At 38.7% G+C, this 17,103-nt stretch overlaps 1 protein-coding gene across 1 annotated transcript in view; it reads left to right on the top strand.

Moving 5' to 3' along the window:
* LOC118852573 (alpha fetoprotein) overlaps positions 1-16,510 on the top strand; it is a 35,190-nt gene extending 18,680 nt beyond the window's left edge. Inside the window, exons 7-15 of the mRNA XM_036762218.1 lie at positions 47-176; positions 290-504; positions 3,471-3,603; positions 4,889-4,986; positions 6,944-7,082; positions 9,309-9,532; positions 11,265-11,394; positions 15,723-15,777; positions 16,348-16,510. Of these exons, the coding sequence (XP_036618113.1) occupies positions 47-176; positions 290-504; positions 3,471-3,603; positions 4,889-4,986; positions 6,944-7,082; positions 9,309-9,532; positions 11,265-11,394; positions 15,723-15,767 (1,114 nt within the window). The 3' untranslated portion in view covers positions 15,768-15,777; positions 16,348-16,510. The remainder of the gene's footprint in view (positions 1-46; positions 177-289; positions 505-3,470; positions 3,604-4,888; positions 4,987-6,943; positions 7,083-9,308; positions 9,533-11,264; positions 11,395-15,722; positions 15,778-16,347) is intronic.
* Positions 16,511-17,103: the final 593 nt, after the last annotated feature.

Below are 17,103 nucleotides of genomic sequence, written 5' to 3'. Positions count from 1 at the left end.
TTCTGAGAAATGAATGTTCTTTGTTGTTGATTCTCTTTCTTTGCAGAATACTTACCAAGTTAAGTCAAAAGTTCCCAAAGGCCAACTTTACTGTAATTCAGAATCTGGTGCTGGATGGTGCCCATGCCCACATGGAATGTTGTAATGGCAATGTCCCAGAGTGTGTGCAGGACAGGGTAGGTAGCCACATTGTCCATGGATGACAGTATGAATATTCACAATTTCCCCATTGTGGGGGAACTCCGCATTTCCAATTTACCAACTGATGATGTCATTTTATCTTTTACAGAATGAAATTATTACCTACATCTGTTCTCAAAAAGATAGCTTGTCAAGTAAAATCCATGAATGCTGTACATTGCCTTTACAAGAACAGGGTGAATGCATAGTTACTGCAGAAAATGATGACCTACCAGGAGGCCTGACTCCTGACTTGAGAAGATTTTTAGGAGAAAGAAAGTTCCACCTATATTCTTCAGAGGAAAAAGATCTCTTCCTGGCAAGGTAGCATGCTTTATAAATGTATGTTCATTTCAATGAGACAAGTTTCATTTGATGACCTTGAAGCCATGGTATTGGGGAACAAGCATTGGACTTCATATGTTCATAGGTCCAGCCAACATTGCTGTTCTTTATAAGAGCTTTGACATTCAAGTGTTCTATGAAATGGGACAGTGGTGGCTGCAATTTAGCACCAGGGTGTGCTGTTAGAATGTACTTTGCCTGAGTTGTTTTGGGCAGGACCTCTGAGACAAAAGGAAGAATATGGTTTTTGTTGCTCTCTCTGTTGTGATTAGGAGGTTATGGAGCGTATGAAGGAGCATTACTTTGGTTTGTTTTCCATTGGAAGCAGGGGGCATTAGCAATAGTTGCATATTTGGTGCATAGATTGTGAGCTCTTCCATTAGACTATAAGCTCCCTGAAGGCAGGGACTTTTTTTGTCTCTTTTTACATCCCTAGTACTTAGCACAATTCCTGGCACATAGTAGGTGCCTGATAAAAGCTTATTGACTGATAGCAGAGTGCCTGGCACATAGTAAGAGTTTAAAAAATATTGATTGATAGATGCAGATAGTGTACAAATTTGCATATCAAGCAACCAATCAATATTTATTAAGTGCCTACTAGACACTGTGCTAGGCTCTGAGGCATGCAAATCCAAAAGGCAGTGCACAATATATATACAGACATTTCACAGACAGAACTCTATTATAAATCTAATTGTTGGGCCAGATTCTTGATGTGTAATTTTAATTTGATTTCTCATATTGTATGGCTTAACAAGAACATTGGGACAATATCTAGTAACCCTTCCCAATTATTACAATATAAATAGGCATTCGCACATTTTGTACACTCTTGAATATAATTTAAAAACACATATTGAGCTTAATAGGAACAAAGTCTAGAATTAATATTAATAAAAGTAAGAGGTCATATTTCTCTCTTGCTTTACAAAGCACTTTGGTCAAAATATTTCATTGTTGTAGGTAATTTAAATACTGCCATCCTAGTTTTATAGAAGAGATGGAATACAGAGACATCAGATATTTATCTTAGATCACAGAGTAAGTGGTCAAGTTGAGAATGCTGGTTTCTGATTTCAAGTTCAGTGATGTTCCTACAACACTAGGTTTCTGACCAGTTAGACTTGACAAACATTCACAATTAGTGTACCAGTATGACAAGTGACAATATCAGTGTCATAGCTAAAAATGAATAATAAGTTCTTTAAATAGGGAAGAACAATTAGCAAATCTGACAATCAATAAGTATTCATTAAGCACCTACTATGTGCCAGGCACTATACTAGCTACTGAGAAATACAAAGACAAAATTCTATGGAGAAAAGATTTACATATAGAAATAAACTAGACATGTTAAAGGGAACAGCTAGGTGGCACAATGGTTAGAGTGCCAGACCTTGAATCAGGAAGACTAGTCTTCATGAGTTCACATCTGACCTCAGACACTTACTAGCTGTGTGACCCTGGACAAGTCATTTAACCCTGTTTGCCTCAGTTCCACATCTGTAAAAATGATCTGGAAAAGTAAATGGCAAACCACATCAGTATCTTTGCCAAGAAAACCCCAAGTGAAGTCATGAAAAGTCAGACATGACAGAAACACATTCAATAATAACAAGAAGACAGATGAAAAGCAAACACAAGGGAATAATTTTCATTCTGTTTACACTTTAATTTCCAAGTTTGATTGTTTAATTTGAAGCATCTGCCTAGGTCATAGGCATTTAGTGGCAATGAATATATGGAAGACATTTGGGTGTTCCACATATATTTGCATTCACAAGTTACACATTTTATACCAGGAAGTCAAGTTTAATATCCCATTTCCATATCCTAAAGCCTGTGATCAAGGCATAAAGCATGGCAGACAAACATCTTTGAACAGAAAAGTGAAATTTATTTTGCTTAATAAGTTTAATATTAATATAATAAATGCACAAAGCAATCAGTGCAGGGATAATTATTAAGGATCTATTATGGTTCCATTCTAGAGACTAAATGTCCTTGCCTTTAAGAAACTCATAATCTAGATGAGAAGAGAAGACACATATACTTGAAAAGATAACTGACAAAGTAATAAATCATATATTCTAAGACAGTGGCTATCCAGTAAGTGTTTTAGTGAGAAACCATTTGGAATAGTATTTGCAAGATGGTTAGATGGTGTGGTAGACAGGGCACCGGACTTGCAATCAGGGAGACCTACATACCAATTTTGCCTATTTATTGTGTGACTCTGGGCAAGTCATGTACTCTTTTTAATTTTGTTCTCCTTCTCTGTAAAATGGGTATAATAATAGCACCTACCTCACAAGGTTGTTGTATCAAATGAGATATTTTTAAGTGTTCTGCAAGCCTCGAAGCACTGTATAACTTAACAATGATGATGATGGTGATGATGATGATGATAAGAAGGGAAGACTTTCTAGAAGTGATGGAATTTGAGTTGGGCCTTGAAAGAGCTAAGTTCATGTACATTTGTGAGAACCAATGTAGCATACTGCCTGTCCATCTGCAACCCCTTGTTCTTACTTCAAGGGTGAGAAACAAGGTGTGTAGACTATTCTATGTGAAGAGATATTGACACATTATATTTTCATTACTTAAAAAGGATCACGTATCTCCAAGTTGATTGTCCTCTTATATGATTGCCATGAATGCCTCTCATTTCTGAAAATGTAGCCAGTGTTAGGTCATGTCTAAATGGCTATCTCAAGTTGATGCACCACTTCTTAGAAGGTTATTGGGGGCTGATCTCAACACACACCCTCAATAAACAGTTTCCCAGAGATATCATTGTATTTCATTTGTATCCTGGTGGGTTCTTAATTTTCCTAGGAGATCCTTTCACATGCTGCTCATTAAAATGCACAGAAGAAACATGCTGGCCAGGGAACTAGGTGTAATTCAGCTATAAGTTAATGTCACTTTTGGGCATTTAGGTTTGTGTATGAGTATTCAAGGAGACACCAGGAGCTTGCCGTCCCATTGATTTTGAGGGTTGCAAAAGGATACCAGGAAGCTCTGGAAAAGTGCTCCAAAGCCGAGAATCCTTTGGAGTGTCAGGACAAAGAGGTATGGTATTTTACATTTTGAAGCTGTAACAAAAATGTTCCTGATGCTTCCATTAGATTATAAGCTCCTTAAGGATAAAGACTGCCTTTTGCCTCTTTTTATATCCCTAGCACTTTTATATCCCCAGACTGGCAAATAGTAGGCACTTAATAAATTCTTATTTATTGACTGATTCCAGTGACTGAGGCTGTTTACATATGTATGCCATTTTTCTAATGTTCATTTTTTAATTTTTGAACTTCTAAAGCTTATTGGTCAAGGCATATTGGGTCTATGTAGACTGAGGCATTCAACACCCTTAGGAAAGCAGCATTGATATGCAGAGTGAATACAACAATTAGCATAGTGCTAGGCATATACTAAGAGTTTAATAAATGCTCGTTGACTGACTTGTCATAAACTAAATGTTGGGTTTTATATGGAAACAACTTTGACTCCTAAAGGTTAAACATAATCCCCCTATATTTTAATTTGATTTTCACTCTCTAACATCAGCCATAAACAGCTAGTGTAGTGGGAGAATGGAAAGAGGCCTGGATTTGGAGTCTAGAGAGATCTAGGTTTGCATCTCTCCTTTGACCCCTTATTGTGTGACCTTGGCCAAGTCCCTCCACCTTGGTTTTCTCATCTGTAAAATGAGGATTAAAAATACCTATGAAGCAAAACTCACAGTTGTGAGGATTGTGATGACCAATTTGTATGCTCTTTGCAAAGTTTAAGACAGTCTATAAATGTCAGTAAAAGACTTGGGTACCCTGGGCAAGTCACAACCTCTCAGTACTTTGGACAGCTCCCCACTCCTCTAGACAGCTATAGGAGGGAGCTAGGTAGTACAGTTGTTAGAGTGTTGGGTCTGCAGATAGGAAAATCTGAATTCGGATCCATCCTCACATACTTATGAGCTGTGTGATGTTGGGCAACTCACTTAATCTCTCTCTGCCTCAGTTTCTTTAACTATAAAATGGGGATAATGATAGCCTTCTAGGGTTGTGAGACTTAAATCAGATAATATTTGTAGTTATATAGTGCCCAGCATGTAGTAGGCACTTAATAAGTGCTAGCTATTTTTACTATACTCTGATGAGAAGGTGCTGATGTACATTGGTAGAGGGAGCTTCCTCATCCCTATGCCAATGAAATTATAGATGCAGACGCAATCTCGATCCCCTGTTCCTGAGGTGATTTTCATAGTAGTGACGAATGGAATTATTTAATGGTGTACAAGGGCAAACTCTCCAGAGAGAAAAAAAAAACTAATCTATATGATACTTTTTTACCTTTTCAGGAAGAAGAACTAAACAAACATGTTCAGGACAGCCAAGCACTGGCCAAACGGAGCTGTGGGCTCTTCCAGAAATTAGGAGAATATCACTTGCAAAATGTGTATGTATTTCTGGGAGCTATTTTTCAAGGTCTGACAATAACATGAGAGATGAAAGTAAAGCTTATCTTCTTAATCAGAATCCAACTCTAATGCTGGCAAATTTGGGAACCATAGTTTAGAAAGAAAATATTCCCTACCCCTTTCACATATCTTTTACCATCTACTCTCTAAGAGAGGGAACAAACATTGATTAAGAGCCTACTATGTGCCAGCTCCATGCTAAGCACTTTACAAGCATCATTTCTATATTCTTACTTCAATTCCTTTCTGGTCCCCTCCTCTCAGGGACGTTACAAGGACAAAAGGATATGATCTTTATAAAGCACTATATAAATGCCAGCTATTCTTGTTGCTATCATTATTATTATAATCCCCATTCTCCTTGACCTCTCTGCAGTCTCTGATATTGTTGATCACCCTCTTCTCCTTGATTCTCTCTTCTCTCTAGGTTTTTGCGACACCACTGTCTCCTGGTTCTCCTCCTCCTCTATATGACGGCACTTTCTCAGTCTTTGCTGGATCCTTATCCAAATCATGGCTTCTAACTATAGGTGTCCCCCAGGAGTCTGTCCTGTGTCCTCTTCTCTTCTCCCTCTATACTAATTCATTTTGTTATCTCATCATCTCCCATGGATTTAATCACCATTTCTATACTGATGATTCTCAAATCTGCCTTATCCTGCCCCAGCCTCTCTGCTGACCTCTAATCTCACATCTCCAACTGGATGGCTAGTAGACATCTTAAAGTAAACATGTCCCAAACTGAACTCATTATTTTCCTCCCTAAATCCTGTCCCCTACTACTTTCCCTATTACTATACAGGACAACATCATCCTTCCCATTCGTCAGGCTCACCACCTAGGAGTCTTCCTGGACTCCTTACTATCCCTCACCTTCCATATCCAGTCTGTGGCCAAGTTCTATTTCTCCTCTGCAATATCTCCCAATCTATGCCCTATTCTCTCCTCTGACGCTGCTACCACTCTAGCGCAAGCCCTCATTACCTCACACCTGGATTATTGTAGTTGCCTGTTGGTGGATCTGCTTGCCTCAAGTCTCTCCCCACTCCAATCCATCCTCCATTCAGCCCCCAAAGTGATTTTCTTAAAGTCACATCTAACCATGTCAGTCAACTTACTGAATAAACTTCTGTGGCTCCCTGTCATCTCTAGAGATCAAATACAAAATTCTCTGTTTGACATTCAAAGCCTTTCATAGTTTAGCCCCTCCCTATCTTTCCAGTCTTTTTATATCTTACTCCCTGACACATTTTATTCGATTCTGTGACACTGGCCTTCTGGCCATTCTACCAACAAGACCCTCAATCTCTCAGCTTGGAGCATTTTCTCTGTCTATCCCTCATGCCTAGAATGCTCTACCTCTTCAAGTTCACCTACTGACTTCCATGGCTTCCATTAAGTCCCAGCTTTCTCAAAGGAAAGGAAGCTTTCTCAAACCCCCTCCTCATTTTTTTTAGGCAATCAGGGTTAGATGACTTGCCCAGGGGCACACAGCTAGTAAGTGTCTGAAGCTGGATTTGAATTTAGGTCCTTCTGATTCCAGGTTCAGTGCTTTATTTACTGTGCCACCTAACTGCTGCACCATGCCCCCAATCCCTCTTAATTCTGATACCTTCTCTCGGTTAATTATTTCCTATCTATCCTGTATATAGTTTACTTTGTATACATTTGTTTGCATGTCATCTCACCCATTAGACTGTGAGCGCCTTCAGAACAGGGATTGTCTTTCGACTCTTTTTGTACCCCCAGCACTTAGCTCAGTGTGGCATATAGTAGGTGCTTAATAAATGTTTATCGATTGATTATCTATAATGGTACCCATAATTCGAATGTTATCATTATTTCAGCTGTCATGGAGGGTCTTTGAGGAAGAGTAAGTCACAGAAACATCCATGAGTAATCAAGATAACAATTGAGAATGCTTTTTTCCTCCAGATTTCTTGTGGCTTACACCAAGAAAGCCCCACAGCTGACCTCTCAAGAGCTGATAGGCTACACCAAGAAAATGGCAGCCACTGCATCTTTATGCTGCCAGCTCAGTGGGGATAAACAACTGACTTGTGGGGAGGGTGCGGTGAGTGGCCATTTGAATTGTTTCCTATCATTTCTGCTCACATTTTCTTATTCCTGCAATAGGCAGACAACTATATAATTTTCACTTAGGGGATTTCATGGTTTATGGAAATGGTAAAATCAGAAAAACTTTGCCCAAGTTGGCCTCCACAGGAGGCACAAGGTCAGAACTAGAGGCCAGCTTTCCCCATACCTGCCCAGAGTCTTCTGCATGAGACCCTGCTTTCAGCTCTAAAAGAATGCCTGATGGAAGCGTTAGGTTACTTATACATACCCCAACATGTACATGTAGATTCTCCATTCAAGAACAACAATGTGGTCTAACAGACTGGCCAACAAAATACTCATTTAATGACCTATTTTTATATTCTTCAAATATTTGTTTTAACATATGAAAGAATTTTTGGTTTGTCTTGACAGAAAGCAAATGGTCCTTGTGTTTTCAGTTAGACTACCTTTCTTTTTTCTTCCTTCTGGGCTTCAGTTCCTAGTATCACATTTTTCCCCTAATGCTATTACAATTGTATTGGTTCCCTTAACATCGATTCTGAGATTCAGCAAGATGCTCATTCTTGAGAGCCCTGTGCTCTTCTACAACAATAATAATAAGAGCTAGCATTTCCATAGCCCCTTGAGGTTCATAGGACACTTTATCTCATTTAATCCTCAGAACAATCCGGTGAGGGAGGTACTTTTAAAAAAAATCTTCATTTTGCAGATGAGAACACTGAGCCTGAGGGAGCTCAAGTGACTTACCCAGGGTCACATATTTGGTAGGTGTCTCAAGTGGGATTTGAACTCAAGTGTTCCTGACTCCAGGTCCAACACTATCCACTGTGCCACCTAGCGGTCTCAATTTAAAGATGTATAGTCCTTCCTAATTTTATGAATATGCATGGTAAGACACAACTGAATGGTCCAATTCTGTCCTCCCCCTTGCCCAAGGCAAAGTGGGTTTCTTTTTCCTATACATCTTTTCCTTTTTTTTCTCTCCCTCATGCAGAAGGGTTGTTGAGTCGTCTCCAAGGGCCACATATGCAGACCTCCATGACTGAAAGCATTCCTTGGCTGGTCCATTTTGTATTTGGAGCAAAGCAAAGCTCTTTAATATTCTGTGGAGATGGGCAGGGGTGTGCATGCAATTCTTTTCAATTTTGAAACATGCATGGTTCCCTGGCTTCCCAAAATAATGGGGGAAGTTCATTAAGATCCCCAGGGAATGGAAGACACAGCCTTCATTAATTGCTTTTTGTAGAACAGGGACCATTTTCATATGAAAATCTCTAATTATAATGAGGAAAATATATAATGCTTGAATACATGATACACAGCAACACTATAAGTTAAGTCCTCCAGTTATTATTCTCAGCGCAGAAAAAGGAGACTCTAGGATCAGGGATCTTAATCTTGGGTCCATAGACCCTTAAGGAGTTCATGGAGAGATTTCAGGGAGAAAATGAGAATAATTGAGGAAAAAAATTTATACCTTTATTTTTACTAACCTCTAGCTGAAATTGTGTCCTTCAATTTCAAAAACATGATTTTGAAAAGGGGCTGCCAAAGGAGGTCCATGATACAAACAAAGTGCAGAAGAAGCCCTTTGTCTGAAGGTTAAGTAACTTGCTTTATGGCACAAATCTTGGGAGGACTGGAGATGGAATTTGAACCCAGGTCTCTGCTAACTCCAAGTAGAAGGGTGTTTTCACTATACCATTCTACCTCTCCATTCTTTGGAAGTTCATTTTACAAAGGGGAGTATCTGAAAGGCATAATACATAATCACATATGATGTCTCTACCACTAAAATAAAGGAAAATTGAGGTAATTCCAAAATATGTGGCCTAATAGTGAGTATCATGGAATGGAAAGACATGAGGACATATCAAGAAATCCAAATGAATTTATTTAATTTCAATAGACAGTTATTAAGCAACTTCTGTATACAGAGCACTACTCCAGGGATTGGGAATGATTAAAATTTAGATAAAACACAGTCCCTGCCCACATGGGCTTATAGTCTACTAGTAGAAATAAGACATAAACATAAATTGTTACATCACACACACATATACAAATACGTTACATATGTAGGTATAATTCTTAGAAATTAAGTAGAAAATTTGAATTCTGGTTACTGTTTTCTGGAAAATGGCATCACTTTTGAGACCTAATGTATAATCTCTTCTGTTTTTCATATCTTTCATTTTTCTCTAATTCTACCTTACAGGCTGACCTTATTATTGGGCAGTTATGTGCAAGGCATGAAGTCCAACCCATAAACGATGGTGTGGGCCATTGCTGTGATTCTTCCTATGCCCACAGGAGACCCTGTTTCAGCAACTTGGTGAAAGATGAAAAATATGTTCCTCCTCCATTCTCTCATGAACAATTCAAGTTCCGTGAAGATCTTTGCCATGCTAAGGGGGAAGAGCTTCAGAAGAAGAAACAAGAGTAAGCAATTGTAAAGGGCTCATGTAGAGAAAAACCCCGACTCAAGTGATGAAGTGTAGATCAGCCTTCGTGGACTTCTCTTTTCCCGCTTAGAATTGTTGTGCTTGTGGATGGAGCATTTGTCTTCCAAAATGGTCAAAAATCCCTTGTTTCTATTTATCTAGTTGTCTTCACAGCATCCTTGTGAAGAGACCATTTTGGGGTGGGGTAGGAAAGGCAGTCATTCCTGGTATTCATGTTGCTGCCCACTTTATAAGAGTTCTGAAGCGATACATCCATTCTGGCACAGGGTATAGAGAAAGGGACAAGATTTCTTACTCTGGGTTCACAGTCAGTGCTGGGGTGGGGAGGGCCATATGCTACCTTCTTCTACAAGGCTAAAGGAATGCCTTGACTCATGCAATAAGGTAGCAATGTAGGTAACAAAACCTAATCCTGGCATGGCCATGCCATCATCATCAACGTGACTTATTGAGTCCATGAAAACCCTATGCCAAGTGCCAGGGATATTAAGATGCCACAGACATGTTTTTTGCTCTCAGAGATTCAGGTGGCAAGACAAACTCTGTGCACAAAATCATTAAGAATACAAGTTAGCTTATGATAATAAAAGCTCAACTTTGGATTGAACCATAAAGTTTACAAATGTTTCCCTCATGCATCCCTTGTGAGGTAGATGGTATAGATCTGACCGTTGACTGGTTGACCTGTAGGATATGTATTATTGTCCTCATTTTACAGATAGAGGAACAGTGGCCCCATTTGGTAAAGTGAGTTGCTCAGGGTCACATAGCTAGTAAGGGCTAGGATTGGAATGCAGACTTGGCCACTAGGTGGCGCGGTGGATAGAGTGTCAGCCCTGGAGTCAGGAAGATGCCTCTTTCTCAGTTCAAATTTGGCTTCAGACGCTTACTAGTTGTGTGACTCTAGGCAAGTCACTTTACCCTGTTTGCCTCAGTTCCTCATCTATAAAATGAGCTGGAGAAGGAAATGTCAAAACACTAGTATCTTTGCCAAGAAAATACCAAATGGGGTCACAAAGAGTTGTAAGTGACTAAATAGCAACAAAAATTGGAATCCAAAGCTGAACTTGTAGATTCACAGTCTGGTTTGCTTTCTCCTACACCTATGACTGCTATGGACATACCCTTCTCCTTCGAAGTCTTAATGCAGAGGCTATAGACCACTGGTTAAAGAAGTTGTAGAGGGAACGAATTCTTTGGGATTGGACTAGAACCGGATGACTTGTGGAGTTCCTTCCAACTTTGACATTCTATAATTCTATGATTCTGAGTGCCACAACTTTTCAGAGGAAAGGAATTAGAATGATTTGGGAAGGCTTCACAAAGGAAATTGCACTTGAATTGTGGTCCTTCATGTATGGGAAAATCTTAGAAGGGAAGAAGGGGGAGGACATTTTAACCTGGAAAGGGGACAGGGTATCAGTCCTCCAAAGTGCCCACCACCCAAAGCAGGGAGGACAATGTTCATAATCAGACCATAGAATGAAGGATTTTTTTAAGTAATCACCTAATTATAGTGAGCACTTGGCCAAGTCAGTGGTTTACAATCTTGATCCAGTAGTCTCAGAGTTACTGATTTAGATCCAAGATCCAATGTCAGACAAGGACAGAAGAAAGTTGATGGTACATGAATATTACTTACTATTATCTAGGGAGATTTCAGAAGATGAAATAATTCCTACGTGTTGGTGGATTTGTTTTGGTCATAGGTTCCTGATTAATCTTGTCAAGCAAAAGCCACACATAACTGAGGAACAACTGAAAGCAGTCACTGCAGATTTCACAGGCCTATTGGAGAAGTGCTGTAAAGGAAAACCAGAAATTTGCTTTGCAGAAGAGGTATGTTTATGTGGCTCCCTCTTAGCCTTATCATGACCGTTGGGTGTTTGATGATGAGGAATGCCTGCAGGACAAGGGAGCATGAAAGCAGATCAGATAGCTTTTTTAATGCCTTGTATTATATTTTCAATTTAAACAAAGATTGATGATTTTGTTTCTTACTAACCACAAATTTTTTCCCGTGAAAATTTAAAAAATAGGAAAAAATAGGAAGAAAAAATAGAAATATAGGAAAAATGATTTAAAATGTTTAGTTACTAAAGTCAGTATTACCATTATTTTGATGGAAAGTATCATGAGATAAGCATGTATATATAGTGTGGTATGTATACTCACACGGTGGTTTCTCATACACATCATATGGGGTGCTTGGACACTTTTTCATTCTCTGAACTGGCTCCATCACTCCAAACTGCCCTCACGTTGGCAGGGATAGGATCCCAGAGAAGGATCACTACCAGTCAGTTACACTCAAACTCTCTTAGTGTTCTAGGGGTAACCCCTTTAGGAGACAATGCATTTTCCCCTATTTGTTACTTTTGCCCTTAAGCCTCTTAAACACAGTCAGCCCTTTACAATGGTGATTCTTTTTTATCTTACATATGACCATTTACTTACCAATAAGGCCAAAAAAAAAGCATCACCAGTATTCATTTTGGATCATACCCTCCCACCAATATACTCAGTTTTGAAGGAGGAAAATTAGCTCACATTACAGAAACCTTGAAGGTATGCACATATGGGAAGACAACTCATACGGTCAGGGTAACTCACAATTCTGAGCTACAGGCTTTGATGGTCCATTCAGGAACCTTTGTATCACATGAAGCTATTTTTCTGCTAACTACTTGGCTTTTAGTCTTTGTCATTCTCTAGCTGGGAAAATCATTTTTCTCTTCTCAAACTGAAATAGAATTTTCAAAATGCTTTCAACTTATAATCACCCTTAAAATTTGTTGCCATTCAATTTGAAAAGTAGTGCCCTTTAAGTCAGAAAACCGAAAAGTCCACCAGGCTGGGGAATACAGACCCGCCCAGCCAGCAATTCACTCACCAGGATCCTGTGTTGGCCAATCAGATTATAGCAAACAGAGCTCTCAGCATAACAGCTCAGGTTGACTCTTCGGGCATGGCAAGCAAACCTAGACTTCACTCACCAGACTTTCGCATCATCCAATTAGACCTTAGCATCTCTTTCTACTAAGCAAAATAGATGTACAATCCCTTTCCTCTTTCTGCTTTTCCCTGTCGTATCAGAAGAGAGCAGCAAAGAGCAATAGGAATTTCTCAGAAGCTTTCCCCCTCTTAAGTTCTAGGTGGTGCTAAAATGCAATAAATGCAATGGCTAGAACCAAAGTTATCTTTCATTACTCTTCAATCTTTATTCAGCCAATCAGGAATTAGCAGGCTTGTTAGTTGACTACTCCTGCAAATGGTTTCTTCCAGAAGGGGACAGCAAAACCACTTTTTGAATTTCTTCAATTTTTCCACCATTACGTCTTTTCAGTTGAGCTTCTGAGTCTATGCCCTCAATGCCTTAAAAATGCTTGGGATTCATTAACTCATCTTTCACTTGTAAATGGAGGTACCTAGTTTATCCACTTCTTATTTCCTTTCCTGAGTTGTTCCATTCAGATTGAAGTGTTCTAGCACTAGCATCATTCAACAATACCCACCATTGTACAAATATCTACTGTGCTAGTCATAAATTCCCAATTTATACACAGTGTACATTTTTCTTAGCTAATAAAAATGAGATAATCCACCAACCTAGACCACTCCACTCATTACCACTCTGAAAGCCTGCTTTTCCACCCAGTCACGTGAGCATCAACAGATTTAAAGAAAGTGGGACGAAAGAAAGAAAAAACCAGTGGTTTATAGCACTGCCCCTAAGAAATGAGAACCCTGTCAACACTAGAAATTGGGGAGGGATGTGGCATTATGAGAAAGACAAAGCTCGGTACTGGGCCTTCTTCTCTCACCTGGTACTCTTATCAGCTCCCATGGATCATTTCTTAACATCTATAGATCCAGCTCTGTTCTCCCTCCTGAGCCCTAATCCTGTATCATCAGCTGTCATTAGTACATTTTGATTAGGATGCACCCTAGATATCGCAAACTCAACATGTCTTAAATTGAATGCATTATTTGCCCCCTTAATCTATCCCTTTTCTCAACTTTCCTGTTACTATCAAGGGAACCACCATTTTCTTAGCCAACCAAACTTACAACATAAGTATCCCCTTTACCTCCTTATTCTTACTCCTCCCACTCATCCAATCTGTTGTCCTCTTGTTATTTTAATCTTCACAGTATCTTATTAAACATTCCCACCTCTTTTCCAGACACTGCCACCACTCTAGTGCCCTTCTGAACTCTTTCAGTAGCTTTCGGATAGTTCTGCTTGCCTCAAGTGTCTCCCTGCTTCAATTCATCTTCTACTAAGCTGCCAAAGGGATTTTTTGAAAGCACAGGCCCAACCATGTTGCCCCTTGCCCCCCCATCTCAATAAACTTCAGTGGTTCCCTTTGACCTCCAGGATCAAATATAAAATCCTTTGGCATGTGAAGCTTTTCACAAACTGTGCCCTTCTTCCCTTTTTAATTTTCTTATATTTTTCTCCCCTCCATGTACTCCTCCTTCACTGGCCTACTGGAACTGTTGTTTTGCACACTACAGTGCATCCCTTGACTCCATGTCTTTACATGTTCCCGATACCTGGAATTCTCCCCCTTTTTACCCGTACTTCCTGAAAACGTGGCTTTAATTTAATTTTCACCAGGAGGTCTTTGCTGGTTTCCCCAGCTTCTAGTCCTCTCCCTTTTGATTTCTGTATCTTGTGCCTACATATTTATTTACATATTATCTCCCTGATTCAGATGTAAGTTCCTCAAAGGTAGAGACCTTATTTTTGTCTTTCTTGGTATTCTCAGTTGTTATCACAGGGCCAGGCCCATAATCTGTGCTTAAAGAATGCTTGTTGAGTTATTGACATGAAATGAGGAATCACTTCTTCTATACCTTCTACAAGGTGATTTCAACTTATGTATTTATACCCCAGTTCATTTTTTATCCCAAATTGTCAAATCTCACCTGGAAACTGTGGCTTTTGTAAATATATTTTAAGGTTTTTTTTAAATTAGATCAAAATTCTTTTACTACTCTTTTTAGGCATCAAACAGTCCTCTATAAAAGAAGCGAGAGTTGACATCCTTTAGCAGTTGATATAATGCTTTTTCTTTATACAAAAGGACTTTTTAATGTTTTTTCAACAGAAACTTCTCATTTTGAAAAGGCAGTACCTTAAAGATATGCAATAAAATCTCACTCATTTGAATTTGAATATTCAAATAATCATAATAGTTCAGCTGATGTCCTGAAGTTGACTTTTGTAAGACTTTGGAGAAGGATTTGCTAAACAAATGAATACTGTGACAAGGATTCTTAGGGGAGGGGTATGGTAGGATGTTCATCTTGCTTCAGGCAACAAAAGTTTTCTAGCTTTTCGGGAGAACACTTTTGTATGCAAAAAGCATACTAATTCCCAGTGACCACAGACTGTTAAAACTTGAAATTTCTAATCTGAATAGTGGATTTGGAGTCAGAAGACCTGGGTTCAGATCTCACTTATGGCACTTACTAGCTATGTGATCTTAAGTAAGTCACTTTCCCTCAGTTTCCTCATCTGTAAAATAAAAATTGAACTGATCGTTCAATCAAACTATAAGGCTGTTTCCACTCCAGATCTTTAAACTTTTGACGATTCTACGAAGATACTCAAAATTAATTAAGTGCATTTCTTGAAAAATAGTTTATAATTATTATTATAATAATTATAATTATTATTATTTTACCAATTAGACTTCAATGGGTGCAGCTTAGGAGGCTTTAAAAATTATAAATCATAGCTGTAGAGCTGGAAGGAAATCTAGGCACTGTGTCGTCTAACACCCTCATTTTATAGATGAGGAAAGAGTCCCAAAGGTTTTAAGTGAATTGTCTCAGGTTACACAGGTATTAAGGTCAAGAGTAGAGATTTGAACCTGACCTGGGTCTTTTGTTACTCTGAATTCTGCATCAATTAATCAACAAATATTTATTAAGCACCTACTATGGACCATGGGTTGTATTGGGTGCTTGCTAGGGATACAAATATAAAATGAGATAATCCCTACCTTCATTATATTGCACATATGAACTAAAAATATACACAAATTTCTCTCTTTGTACTTCAAAGGAACACCTTTCAGCCTTATATTGTTGACAAAGCCACTCATTCCTTTCTATGATTCCTTCTCATATATATTTCTGTTCTTTCTTTTTAGGGTCCAAAATTGATCGCAAAAACCCAAGGGGCTTTGGGAGCTTAAGCTACTTCAGGTAATTTCAACTTTGAAGACAAAAAAAAGCTCCTGTTGATACTCCCCAAATGTTCTTTAGCTGCTCATTGTAATTAGAGACTCATTATCATTTAGTGATAATGGGCTGGACTTGAATTCAGAAAGATCTGGGTTCAAATCCTACCTCAGATCCTAGTTGTGGGATGCTGGGAAAGTTGCTTTGCCTTTCTGAGCCTCAGTTCCCTCATCTGTAAAATGGGGGAGTTGGACTAGATCTCTCCTACTTCTAAATCTATTATCTGTAGATAGACATAGAAACCAGATTATTCCCAGGGTGCTAAATGTAATGAGTTATCTAACTCCTTATGTCTCCAAGGAGACATAGGTTCATCAAATCTCATTTAAAAAAAAAATCAAGCCTGGAATCTATCAGACCCACTGAGAACTTATTCTCTGAGTAGCTCTGGTGTTCTTGGTGTTTTTGCTTTTTTAAAAATCTGTCAGGTTTTTCCTAATAGTTCAGTGAAAATTATAAGATCTCTACAATATGCTTAGAGAGAAAATAATAAGTGGTGTTTATTATTTTGCTAATTTTTTCCCTTTGTTACAGGGGGAAGAGATGAAGATGAAATGAAATCACCAATCTGCTATTTCTTTCTCTATATATCTTTTAGTCATGACAATTTTAGTGATATTTTCATATTGTCAGTTAAAGAAAGAATATTTTTTTCTGTGAAAGTTCTGCATGGAAATAAAGCATTCCTCAAATCTTCTCTTCTCCTAGTCTACTTTAAAAACAAAACAAAACAAAACAAAAAACAGCCCTTTACATTTGCCTAGAGACAATTTTCTACTCTTGGGTTAACAAGTTCTCTTAGAATAAAAAATGACAGGATGGCATTAGCCCATCAACGGGGTGGTATTAGAATTCAAGATTGAATTTACAACTGAGATAGCTAATTCTATCGGCAGCAAGATACAGGAGGGACAGGAGCTTCTTGGTTTCTTTGAAATACACACCTCCTGGATGAGGAAATTCTTTCCCAAACCCAGGTTGGCCCCATTTCTGTAACTTATAACCTTGAACAGTTATGGAAGACACTGAAAAGTTAAGTGCCCTGCCCTGGGGAACAGGGAAGTTACTTGCGGTTAATTCAGGACTAATTTAGACAGCGTTATAGAAATTTTGGTGGTTCTCATAATTGTAGCAGCACAGGCAAAAAGGACGGCAGGATGCCAGCTCTAAGGTCCTGGAAACACTACTTATTGAGATGTGGAAATTTGTGGAAGCTATTTGGTCTGAAAAATATGTATATAATAGGGGCTCTATGTGGAAAAGATATGGGTAGATATTGACCTGTATCAT

This window comes from Trichosurus vulpecula, chromosome 6 (genome assembly GCF_011100635.1).
Source record: "Trichosurus vulpecula isolate mTriVul1 chromosome 6, mTriVul1.pri, whole genome shotgun sequence".
Classification (NCBI taxonomy): domain Eukaryota; kingdom Metazoa; phylum Chordata; class Mammalia; order Diprotodontia; family Phalangeridae; genus Trichosurus; species Trichosurus vulpecula.
Note: the sequence above shows the minus strand (reverse complement) of the source record. Positions and strands in the feature narration are given on the sequence as shown.